General features: G+C 43.1%; 1 protein-coding gene across 1 annotated transcript in view; it reads right to left on the bottom strand.

Moving 5' to 3' along the window:
* Septin2 (septin 2) overlaps positions 1–12,379 on the bottom strand; it is a 43,646-nt gene that overhangs the window by 31,086 nt on the left and 181 nt on the right. The window contains exons 2-5 of the mRNA XM_050182996.3: positions 11,846–11,972; positions 9,409–9,522; positions 7,956–8,037; positions 1,932–2,072 (exon numbers count right to left, since the gene is read on the bottom strand). Of these exons, the coding sequence (XP_050038953.1) occupies positions 1,932–2,072; positions 7,956–8,037; positions 9,409–9,522; positions 11,846–11,972 (464 nt within the window). The remainder of the gene's footprint in view (positions 1–1,931; positions 2,073–7,955; positions 8,038–9,408; positions 9,523–11,845; positions 11,973–12,379) is intronic.

Genomic DNA, 12,379 nt, shown 5'->3' on the forward strand with positions numbered 1-12,379 from the left:
CAGGAAGAAATCCTAATGAGCTTTAATGCAAAACAGAATGACAGGAGAATGTGACAGGACAATGCGCTAGTTGCAAATGCTGAAAGTACAGTTAAACCTTGATTTAACGAAATCGATAAAACTGGCAATTTGCTTCATTATATCGAGATTTCGTTCTATTGAAATTCGACCTTTTACGCAAATAAGTACAGTCGCCAATAAATTTTTCTTACACGGAAAGGGGCAGCGGAATTTTCCGAGTTATTGGGCAATCTAAAAAAGAAAAGAAAATTTGATTGAGAAAGCAATTCATTTTGATAAAATTTGGGAGCCTGCAACGAATGATGCGGTTTCATGCCCCGTACGTCGACGATATCTTCTTGGCGGTGCGAATTAAACGAAGCCAGCCACGTTTTCACGTGCACTCCGCCCCCGTGGCTGATAGCATAGCTCGCACTGGGATGACGCTATCAGGAAAAGTGCTGGCAGCTATGAGGGAATGCTTCATCTGCCTGTCACTCCAACAGGTCATCGAAACTAGAGATTACGCAACCTCCAATACTAAACGCATGGCAAGACTGCTTACGTGGTGCCACGCCGTCTGTCTTGGCACGGCCACTCTTCGCATATGCGGCAGATTACCTTTAAAGCAGGGCGCCCGGCTGCGTATGCGCTCAGTCGCACTTAGAGCCATGTAAATGCGCAGCTACGGCTGAGACGTGTCAACCTCCTTCCCCTTGGCCCCTTGCGCACGCTTGATCGCGTTACTGCAATTTCGCTCCCCTCCCCTTTTCTCGCTTTGCTCGCTTGGGAAGGCAGCACTTTCGAAGCCACCGTCTTTCTTGTCTCACCCTCGCATATTTTCACTCACACCTAAAGTGCGCGAGGCGCGAAAGGATTTTATCACACTTGGACTTTATACGGAACATGATGCGGCTCCACTTGGGCAGTCGCTCTTGTCATGCAGTGTGCGATTTGAGGTGTGTTTGCAAACAGCTGCTTGTAATTAAATACTTTGACCATCTGCGTCCCTGGGAAGTTTCCATTTGTTGTCTGGGCATTTCTTTGTGGCGGCAGTGAAATTTCGTTATATTGAAATGGCATACGAACACATTTCATTATGTTGAAGTTCTAAATAGATTGTGTTCTATGGACAAGAGGTTATGAAAAGTTGAATATTTCGTTATATCTAGAATTTCGTTATATTGAAGTTCGTCATATCGAGGTTTAACTGTAGGAACTTGTCTTGTAGCCTTCCTGTGTCATTTTGTCTGCATTACAGCTCATTATGAATATGCAACAACTTTGCCCATCAATGCAGCTTGATCCAGGCGTAAGTTTGTTTCCAACATTGCCATCACCACTCATTTATCCAGGCAGTGTGGGGCCTGGATTAATTTTATCCTACAAGGGTTCTTAAGCACCTAAATCTAGCATTTTTGCATTTTGTCACCACCAGAAAGTAGCCATGGTTGCCAGATATTCACCTCATGGCCTCATGATGAGCAAAATGTCATAGCTATTGGGCCACACCACAGCAGCAATGCGTGCGATAATTTAGCACACCTTCACAACTAGGCATTACAGTTGAAGCCTAGTAATGTGGCAATTTAGAAGAGTGCAACTGCCAAGTGTCAACACATGCAAAAATAGCTTATATGACTGAAGCAGAATTCATAAAGTAACAGCAGCAAAAACTTGAACATGATACATAAGACCAACAATGCCATGCAATATTTTTATATACTCGGCAATAAACATACAAACCTTAAACTCAGAAAATTTTAGGGCCTTTAAGAATCGCAAAAAGCATTTAGTGAAGAATGTTGCAAGCTCTTCAAACTCAACTGTCAACTAAAAGTAAACTTAGCCCAGTTTTTATGGGACGCCCGAGGGAACTGCCTCAGAGGCATGCACCAAACCAGCCTTTCGCTACAGTCAGCATTTCTTACCCATGTCCTGTTGGGCAAATGAAGTAGAGGCAAGCATGGACACGAGTATCGTGGTACAGTGACAGGCAACGCTTGATCTTAAGCTCTTCCTGAAGGTAGTTTTCAAATTGGGCATTGATGTAGTCCACAATGGCCTTGAAACTGTAAACAGAAAGGTTGCAAAGAGTAGGGAAAAAGAAGGAAATAAAAAACATTCACTAATTACCGAAAGGTACCCAAGGCAGCAGCCCCTACAGGACCCTGTGCAAGACCCTAAACAATTCCACTTTCACAATATGTACGCTAGTTGGTTATGGTGTGAAATGCAAATAGCACAAATTGCAGTGTGAACCAATCTACTTTCCATCTTTAAGAGCACTCTGCTCCCTCCATGAAACCTAGGTTAGAAAAACACCTGTGCAGAATTGGAAATATCAAATACAGAAACCAGAGCAAGGCACCTGTGATTTTATGCTCCCCACTCAAAGCATCTGGCATGGCTTTCAGGAAATGCCTTCAGTTGGGAACATAGTAGGCTCAAGTTCAGGTCCAACAAACAACTTGAAGGTTTAAGAGTACCATAAAAATCCAGCAACAGCGACTGCTGCAGAAATGAGCATGGCACCTGAAAATAGTGGCTATCATGCCACCCGACAGTACTACCTACGAATGAGCTGAGGTCATTTACATCACCTGGAGTGCTTCATGTGCGGTCTGTGGTCAAAGGATGCTAATGACATTTCATACTACCACAGCATGTGGTAGAAGAGTGTTAAAGGGTTGTATTGAGCACAAGGCGAATGAAATGCATTGAGCCAACTCCCTGAGGCTGCCTTTGGTGTCTCCTTAACCCACAGAGGTTAACCTTTAGAGCAACAGTAAATCAGCTGACTCCCCAGGTATCTTTCAAAACTCTACATTCATTCGTTTAACTCGAAACAATTGGTTATTACTGCAAAAAATGAAGGGCAAACTTTCTTTTTAATTGACTTAGTGTAGCACACAAATTGAACAAAAGGGCAGAGGACTAGTAATGTGGACGACTGCTTAAACTTTACCTTTTTACTTTGCTTTGAGTTTCAACTAGGGGTGGGCAAATATTCTAAGTTTCAAATGGAAACAATATTATGCACAAACTATGCATTCATATTTGAAAAAGAAATGTTCAGTATTTTCGAATACAGTAAAACCCTTGATAAACCATACCCACTTAAACAGTAGTGTCATTTTAAAAGCAGAAAAGTCAGATCCCCGACTCAGCGGCCATTGAACATAATGAGTTTTGTATCCGCATAAACCATACTAGCTTATTGCATACGTATAGGTTAAAACGTAGTGTTTCCACTCTTTATCGTGCAATCACGGCGGTGCGTCGTCCCCATCGAGCGGCCTGGCAGAACAACAAGCCTCAGAGATCAGAACAACGGCCTCCAAGCGCCCTGCGTGTTTGCGCATGAAGCCATATCAACATCCTTTCGGCGCCATGCCACCTTGCCAGAGAGCGTTGTGGCGTCGTGCAAGTTAGGACTCGCATCATGCCGAAACTCGGATAAAAAAACACCGGGTGCTAAGCATAGAAGAAAAATTGGACATCGCTCGTGCTATCGAATGCGACATTAAGTCGGCACTGGCACGCGACAGGGATCTACCATTGACTACGGTGTGCGACATTTGGAATGCGAAGAAGTTACTCGGCAGCACTGCTGCAACCACTGTTACGTTTCGCCTACGACGCGCGGTATAGCCGGCGCGGATGCAACGAACGCCGGGGCTTCATTCAAAGCGGCGGACATTTTGGCCCGTTCAACGCTGCCGTAACGCCTCCTGCCAAGCGCGTCCAGGCATGTTTCAATGCCACGTGTATTCGTGTGTGCGTGTGTGTGTGTGTGTGCATGTTGGTGCCCACGCTTGTCAAAGCGCGGCAGCCGGGGAGAGGAGCTCCCCAAGTGTGAAGCGAGGAGGTCTGACCGGCGCCGGCCCGGCGGATGCGTCACTACACTCGTCTCAACGTGTCTCTCAGCCTGTCCGTGCCCCGCGTCACGTGCGCCCCATCGAGGCGTTCCTTCTTCCCCTCGACTCCGAGAGTATAAAAGCAGCTGCTCCCGGACGCCGAGGGAGGCTCCGATTTCTTCCGTTGAGTAACGTGCTCTCCCGTCTCTCCACTTCGGTCGATCTGACCGGCCGCTCTTTTGCGATGCTAGAATAAACAAGTTGTTCTGTTAGCAGTCGACTCATTCTTTGCCAGCACCTTCGGATGCTTCCAGTTGTGCCCCAGGCCGCCAGGCCAACGCTACCCTTGGGGCTTGCGACCCATTTGCAACAACGGGTGTCAGCGCTGAGATTCCAACACCACGAAGAGATGTCGGCTATGAGGTTTGACTTTTCGCCATCGTTGCCTCTCTTGTTGGTGAAGTGTCACCTAACGAGAGTGCTGAGGACAACACAGAAAGCAACAGCATGGGTGATTCAGGCCCAACAGTGGCAGAAGCTGCATGTTACGTCAGCCTCATGAATGAAATCATCGCAATGAGAACAACACCTCACAATGAAAAAGACGCCCAGCGAATTCTGCAGTGTTACCGTGCGCGGGCATGGAGAATATGCAATGCGAACGAGGAATCTGCCGTGCAAGTGTTTGCCAAGAAGAGGCGGCTGGCTGAAAAGCTGGCTCGCAGCTTCAGTAAGTAAGAGGCCGCTGTTGTCGCTGCTAGGCCACGGCGGCATCAAATGAAAATAATGCCCCTGTCAAGCGGGCAAGTTTAGTGTACTTACTGGGAGTGCACTTCAGGACCTTGAGTGACACTTTAGGCTACGCGGTGCTAAACTGGAAAACAGAGCGCTCACACAAAAAATATGGCAACAGACTAAAATAATGTTTTTTGAAGATGTTCATTAAAATAAAAAAACCTTCCGAAAAGCGATTGCTTTAGCTGTATTGTAATAAAACACAATCTATATTTACTCAACAAAAACAAAAATATTTTTATCATAAGAGTGTTACAAGTCAAGGCTGGCCAAGACGAATGCCTAGCCAATCCAGAATAAGATGGTGGAATGCGACGAGGTGGCATTTTATTCCGCTAGAACAGAATAATAGCGAGTTCTGTTCCGATTATTTTGTTAAAAGCTGTTCAACAGCTAGAACGAACTTCTGTGTCCTTTTTATATGCATTACATTTTGTATCATTTAAACTGCTGGCAGCGAGGGTATGCATTCGACCAGCAAAGTGCGTTCAGTGAACCACTCCAACCAGAGTGTACTCTTCTGCGAGTACACTCCGCTTGCGACATTTAGATTTGGGGAAGTGTACTTAAAACTGAGTGCACTTTCCGGAAGTGCACTTAACTTGCCCACTTGACAGGGGTATAACCCTTTTGTTGAGCGAAGTGAATAAATACTGCATGTTTTTGCCCTTTCATCGCACTCTCTCTGAGTTCCGTTTTTGACAGGTAAGTGGACAATCTCATGCTATCTTGGTTAAGCAGTACTACCGTTTAGTGCGTACTTTTGCCGAGCTCCAGCCAACTACAGTTAAATGAGGTTTCACTGCACTGATAACTAACCAAATATTTTGCAACAACGGACTCTCAAAGTCTTGCCACTGTTCTCTGTCAGCTAAACAAAGTATCACGAATCATCAGAAGTGAGACAACAAAAGATAACAATGTAATGCTGATACGAAACGGGTAATGCAAGCTTTGTTTTCGGCTTCACGGCAGAAGCCTACAAGGCAACAGCGATTTTCTTTTTTCTTGTGGTGTGTCAATGTTTTTGAAAGTCAAGCCATGTGGTTGTTTTACCATAAGTTATGCTTTCCTTACAATGAGCTCATTTACACGTGTTTACGGCACACAAGTGCACACAAGGTATCTATTTTTTTTTACAACTTCTGATCCTTTGGTCGGAAGATGGTAATACAGCCGCCATTTATCCTTTGAATTCTTGTTTGCAGTCAGGTTCTTATAATGTTGGAAGGCTATTCATGAAGTTTTTTTGTGTGACAGTTATATTCTGTAAAAAGCCGATCATTTGTTTCTAACAGTTAGGTGTCTTTTTGCAATAGTTGGTACAGCCGTGGTACCTAATTATACCGAAATAAATATTCTTGTAGTAAGTATTTGCGTCCTCCTTTGACTATCTGATATTTGATACTTACTGTTAGCCCTCGATTCCTATTTGAAAAAGTTGATATTTGCCCACCTCTAGTTTCAGCCTGTCCTTTGTTCAATTTGTGTGCTATTCTAAGTCAATGGAACGTCAAGTAGCCCACAACTGTGCATTTCCAAGTTCTTTTTATGATTCTGCCCCAAAACCTCAGAGGCGATACATCAGTATGATGTCACAAATGTGTATGTTCCTGTATATGAGCCATTTTGGCAGAGAAATATTTCCCAAAACTTGCTAGGTTAAGCTTTTTGTTACTGTAGTTACTGTTACTGTGTATGTAATGTAGTCCTTTAACAGTAAGTAATTAACCATAATCCAGTGGACACTCAAAATCCAGGACGTCACAGGTAGTTGGTGCAGGAACTTTGGGGCATCACTGCTAACCACTTTCCTTTTGAGTATCTCTTCTGGCCTGCGGAAGTTGTTTCTCACACTAGAAGTTGTCAGTTTGCTTTTGCAAAAACTTAATTTACTAGGGCAACTTAACATTCATCTCTTGTGTCCCCTTAAACAGTGCAAATTAGTTAACACTGAATTGAATATTGGGGTTTGACATGCCAAAACCACAATTTAATTATGAGGCACATCGTAGTGGGGGACTCCGGGTTAGTTTTGAACGCCTGGGATTTTTTTAACATAAACCCAATGCATAGTACACGGGCGTTTCTGCATTTCACCCTCATCGAAATGTGGCCGCCGTGGCCGGTATTCAATCCCATGCCCTCGGGCTTCGTAGCGCAACACCATAGCCATTACGCCACCACGGTGGGTTAACATTCATGTTAAAGGGACACTAAAGTGAAAAACGATTTCTCCTGCATCAGTAAATTACCGTTCTACAACACCAAAAACACCATTATTACAACGATAAGACGTTTGGTAAGCCAGAAAAAGCGCAAGAACGAAATGCGGGTGGCGACGCCTACTTAAATTCCAGAGCCTGGGGGCTGTGACGTCTTGGATTTTGATGGCATCTTCTAGGGCCTACAAATTATATACAGCGGTACAGATCGACTACACTGTGTTCTAAAGGAGCCAAATATTAAACATGGCAAGTTTCGGGAACCTTTATTCAGCCAACGCAGCCCAAATGCGAAAACATACTTTGGAATCCCCGACGTCATGCTGACGTACCGGCGCTGGGGTTTCGGTGCAAAATTCAAATACTGATACTTGGACCTTCATTTTCTCATCTAATAATCAAACTATCTTTTTGAAATGACTGCCTTCAGGGTTCTCAAACAATGCTTCATTAGTCTAAACTGATTTATTGTTTCGCTTTAGTGTCCCTTTAACTATTTCTGTGTCAGTGTGCTATGACATGCACTATTCTTTTTTGTGTCATGCAATTGCTGCTACCAGAATTCTGTTGTTTAACAAGTTGCACTCCTGATTACTAGGGCACTCGTTTTTTTTAACAGTACAGTCTTTTCTAGAAATACGAGCCAGTCACAGTATCTGACTGCTGACTCAAAGATTGATGTTTGTGGTGTATTCTATATTTTGCATGACCACTGTGAGCAAATCTGGAAAATTTAATGACTGCGCTTGTTGCTATCATTGCTGCTGGGTTGTGCTTCGATTTAAAGGGCACAAGCTCACCTAATGGAGTGTTTACAGCCTGACCATCACACATGTGACAATGTTGGTACTACTGTGCAACATTATAAAAACAGTTATGCAACAGCTTAGTGCCCTCTGTGGCTCACTGCTTGCCTACAAAATTGCTATATTGTTAAGATAATTTTACTTATAGAAAAGACTTGCAAAAATGCACAAGGCAATTAAAATAATAGTAATTACACCAATTCCAATGTCCACCCATGCAGATGTCATGTACAGCACCAGACAGACAGACGAAACAATAAAAAGCAAACCTGTCTTCCTTGTTGATTTGATCCCCATAGCCAACAGTGTCCACAATTGTCAGCTTGAGCCTGACGTTGCTTTCTTGTAATTCTGAAAGATGCGGCGTAACCCTCATAAGTACCGAATGAATACTATACGATTCTAATACAAGTGAATCCTATACGAAAGATATGTGCACAAACATGCCGCAAGACATCTCTGCATAACACTTACTGCGGATGGCAGATGTGCATGATAGAAACATACAGCCAAGTTAGAAACTCTGTATACAGTCCTTCATTACATAGGTCACTTCGTAGTAAAGAATGTGCACTGGACTGCTCACAATAGAGTAGGCTAAGCCCGCTCAAAAATAAAACCTTAATTTAACATGAGTTCAAGAAAAACTTAGTGAAGTAAGGTACTAATATTTTTTGTGCAAACTTTGCTTAGCAGAATATGAGACTGCAGCTGACATTATTGTGCCAATGTTTAGGGAATGGTTCACAACATAACATGGGAGTGACGTAAGGTAAAGCTGCAGTTCGTCGAAAGCTGCTATATTGCCTCCCTTGCCCTCAAAATTTTTGGTTTGTTAACAGGTTCATCATTGTTGCCTTTCTTGACATTTGTATCCTTTCCATCCTGAGTGCTTTTGAAGAAGTCGTCGGTTGTCAGTTACAATTACATCATCCCATCGTCATCCACTACGACGTAATTGTCAGCTATTGCACTTGGTGCTGTGCTACAACACTCGGCGAACGAGTTTAACAAGTACTGGAGCAGTGCATCAGGACTTGACACACGATTCATCGGCACGCTTGTCAAGTGTGTTATTAGTGCTGTCATTAGTGCTAGAGCAGAGGGCAGCTCAGTGGCGCCTGCGGAGAGCAGTGGTGGCACCACTATGTGACGTTCGTTGTAAAGCAACAATTCGGATGTCAGGTATGTCTAAATCTCTCCATTGTACAAGCAAATTCATTGTAGAGGAGTTAACAATATACATGAAAGGTAGGAATTAGGCTGGGATATATTTAGTCCTTCGCCATACAAGTCATTTCGTGTGGAGCTGTTTGTTGTAGAGCCATTCAACTGTGCTAAACAGTGGGGTTTAGCACCGCAAAGTTCCACAGTGGGATATGAAGGATGCCACAGTGGAGTGCTCTGGCTTTATTTTGACCATCAGGGTTGCTTAATAGGCACCCAAAGCATGGTACACAAGTGCTTCTGCCTTCCGCCTTCAGAGTACAGTCAGGGATAGAGCTTGACTTCATGTTCAGTATAGAAAAATGACGTTGGGTATTCGACGGCTGGTACAGAGAAATACGGTATATACTCGCATAAAACTCTATTATTAAGCAGTACATAGGTTTTAGAACAAATGGCTTAAAGGTAGCAAGTGAAGCCTTATTTGAACTGCTGTGTCGCACCAAGTACTACTGTTTATGTTTTTACAATGACTTGATGAATGTGGATACTTACCAAAAGTCTTTGGCTTCAGCACCACATTGGATAAGTTGTGGGGGCTTTGAGTTGTTTCAAATGAACGATTGAACAGCGACTCCATCAAGGTTGACTTCCCTATACCAGTTTCACCTGCGAAAAAAAATAGGTGCCAAAGGACAAATTAAGTCAAACCTGGTTCCCGAAACATTAGGTGTACTGAATGATTTGTGCCAATATCCTCCAAGCATGCCAACCCTGACTTTAGTGGCAATCCTTATCACAGAGATGATCTTAAGATAAGAAATTTTCACAGATAGCACTTCTTTGAAGAAGCTAATAACACAATCATTGATATACACTGGAGTCATCACCCACTTGTACGTGGAAGAGCCATACCTTTAGTTGCACTACCTTAACTTGTAAAATTTGTACCTGCTTGCTTAGTTCCTTAAAAATTTGCTGAATCGCTACCACACACAATGACAAGGTACTCACCCCTGCCAACAGTTAAAATACCATATTTTCTGGACTGCAAGTTGCAGTTTCTTTCCCTCAAAATTTTCCTCAATGAGTCTTATACAATGGTGCAACTTTTATATGCCTAAAGCCTTGCACGCTGACATGACCAGTATGAGGGTTGTTTTCCCACAGCACCGCATGCTGCAAAAGGAATGCAAGCAACATGCCTACAAAGTTTCTCAATGCTTATTCGGAAGCCAGCAATAGTGACCCAGCAATGCTGCTGGCTGCAGTAGCTGAACTTTTCGACTGCGTCATAGGATGAGGGCTTCGCATGGAGTGAAAGAAATGTTGAAGTTTTCTTTTTTTTTTTTTTTCGGGAATTTTGCAGCAAGCGTGAAATGCTGTGCACTGCAAAAGCGTACATTATTACGCTTCATCATGCCAAGAGAGTTAAAATAGACAACTTATACACCGGTGTGACTTATACACCAATTCTTTCTATGAAAGTTGCAAGAAATGGGGCGTGCAGTTATAGAGGTGCAATTTAGAGTTCGGAAAATAAGTTATATGCTTCTAAAAGAGGTAGAGTTCTGTGAATGTCCCCCATCTTGACAGCCAAGGAAACCATTGTTATCAAGGATAGAACACTTCACATTTGCAGCAGGAGTCAGGCTTGATGCAGCACCAGCAATGAGTGCTCACTAAATCTGCTTTATTTGCGATACTCATGCCCAATTGGTGTTATTAAAAAAAAAAAAAACATTTTAACAGTGAAAGTAGCTTCACAACAGACAGATATACCCTGTTGCATGTGCCAAGTGGGGGCTAACTTTGCGGTATTTTGCTGCAGAAAATGCATTTGTGCAAACTGTTGAAACAATTTTTGTTTTATTACGTTAAGGATTTGTTGCAAGGCATACATATGAAAAATTTGCAATAAAGAATAAAAAAACAACTGTCATTCAGCAAAGCTCCTACAGGAGGGAAAAGTGTGCTGCTCAAAATTTACCACAGAACAAAAAAGAAACAACAATAAATAAAAAATATAACAAAGAAAAGAACCATTTGAGAACACGTTCAGGAATCGAACAAACGAGCTACTGCACTTCAAAGAGGCAGCTGCACTGTTGACATCTAGCTGTGCCTTAGTGGCAGCTTCTATGCATGTGTAATTGCTTTTCTTTCAATCATGTGACTATGTTCAGCGGAAGGAAGCCTCAGAAGCAGATGGAAAATAAATGTGCAAGCACGGCAGTAGTGCTGGTGGCGTCATCTGCTACCCAAGCACATCTTAGTGGCACTTGGTGCGACTGATTCTCTACTTTGAATTGCCATGTTTTTGACTGCACCTCTGGCTGTGTGTCCAAAGCAAGAAGGCTGCAGTTTATATAATGCTCACAATTCACAGGAGAGGCCACGCTCATAGTTACCCTTTCCTTTTCATTGGCCCAATAGCTACACCACTGAATTTAGGCTACATAAGAGCACCACTGATATTTATTTTAGTGTTAAGTGTAGTGACTGCTTTCAGCTTTTGTTCACAGGAAAATGAAGCGCTATGAGACATCACACAGATGCCACAATGGTGCTGCCACCATACCAAGAAACACCAGCATGCTCAATTGTATATGTGAATACAGTACATCAGATGTTAATGTTAGCCCCTTAAAACACATGACAGTGTCTTTAGATACGTATTGTGTCATATCACACAGCCAACGTTAATTGTAAACAAACTTGTGGTACAACAGGCTGGCTTATTTGTTGGGCCACCCTTTCCCAGGAACAACAAATTGAAAATAGGTCAATGTCAGGTTCACTTCATGTGACATTACTGCTTAGATGGGTTCAATTGCTTTAAACTATGGCACCTTCCCCCCGAAGTCTTCGCCGATCATGGCTCTCCGTGTATAGCTGATGTAAACGTAAGTTGAATAAGGAATTAGCTTGTCTAAACATTGGTAAATGAAAACAACCAAGTTTCATCACAGCATTCCAGCCCTGTGCTCACCTATGCAAAGAATATTGAAGTGGAAGCCCTGCTGCACGGATTTGCTAACCAGCTGTTCAGGGAGGCTGTCAAATCCGACATGGCTCTGCAACTTGAGTGTGCGAATGTGGTCATCGATGAAGTTTCCCTGCAAAAATGAGCGTGTCACAGTGGTTTAGTGAGGAGAGGGGCGAACAAGGTAAGATATCGAAATAGTTCTTGCGATGAAGTATCATCTTTGGCCCTAAACTTTCCAATTAGGTTACATTTTAATCATCGCAATATCTATTTAATACGAGGCCGGATGTTTATCTAGCCCATTTCCTGCGTGCCAATTACAACGTTCCCGGTTGCTCCGGGCGTGGCATCACATGAGTCAACGCCTATAGGTGCACATATCGCGCGCGGTACAATGCTTTTTTGAAAGAACTTCATCGTAGGAAGCGCTGTCATAACAAAAGTTAACGGGTCTGCCGTTAGCTCGATATATGCGCTAGGCTTACACGAGAGATTCACAAGAGTATCTTAAATTTTAAAATTGAGAACAGACTGGGT

The sequence above is a fragment of the Dermacentor andersoni genome, chromosome 4 (assembly GCF_023375885.2).
Source record: "Dermacentor andersoni chromosome 4, qqDerAnde1_hic_scaffold, whole genome shotgun sequence".
Classification (NCBI taxonomy): domain Eukaryota; kingdom Metazoa; phylum Arthropoda; class Arachnida; order Ixodida; family Ixodidae; genus Dermacentor; species Dermacentor andersoni.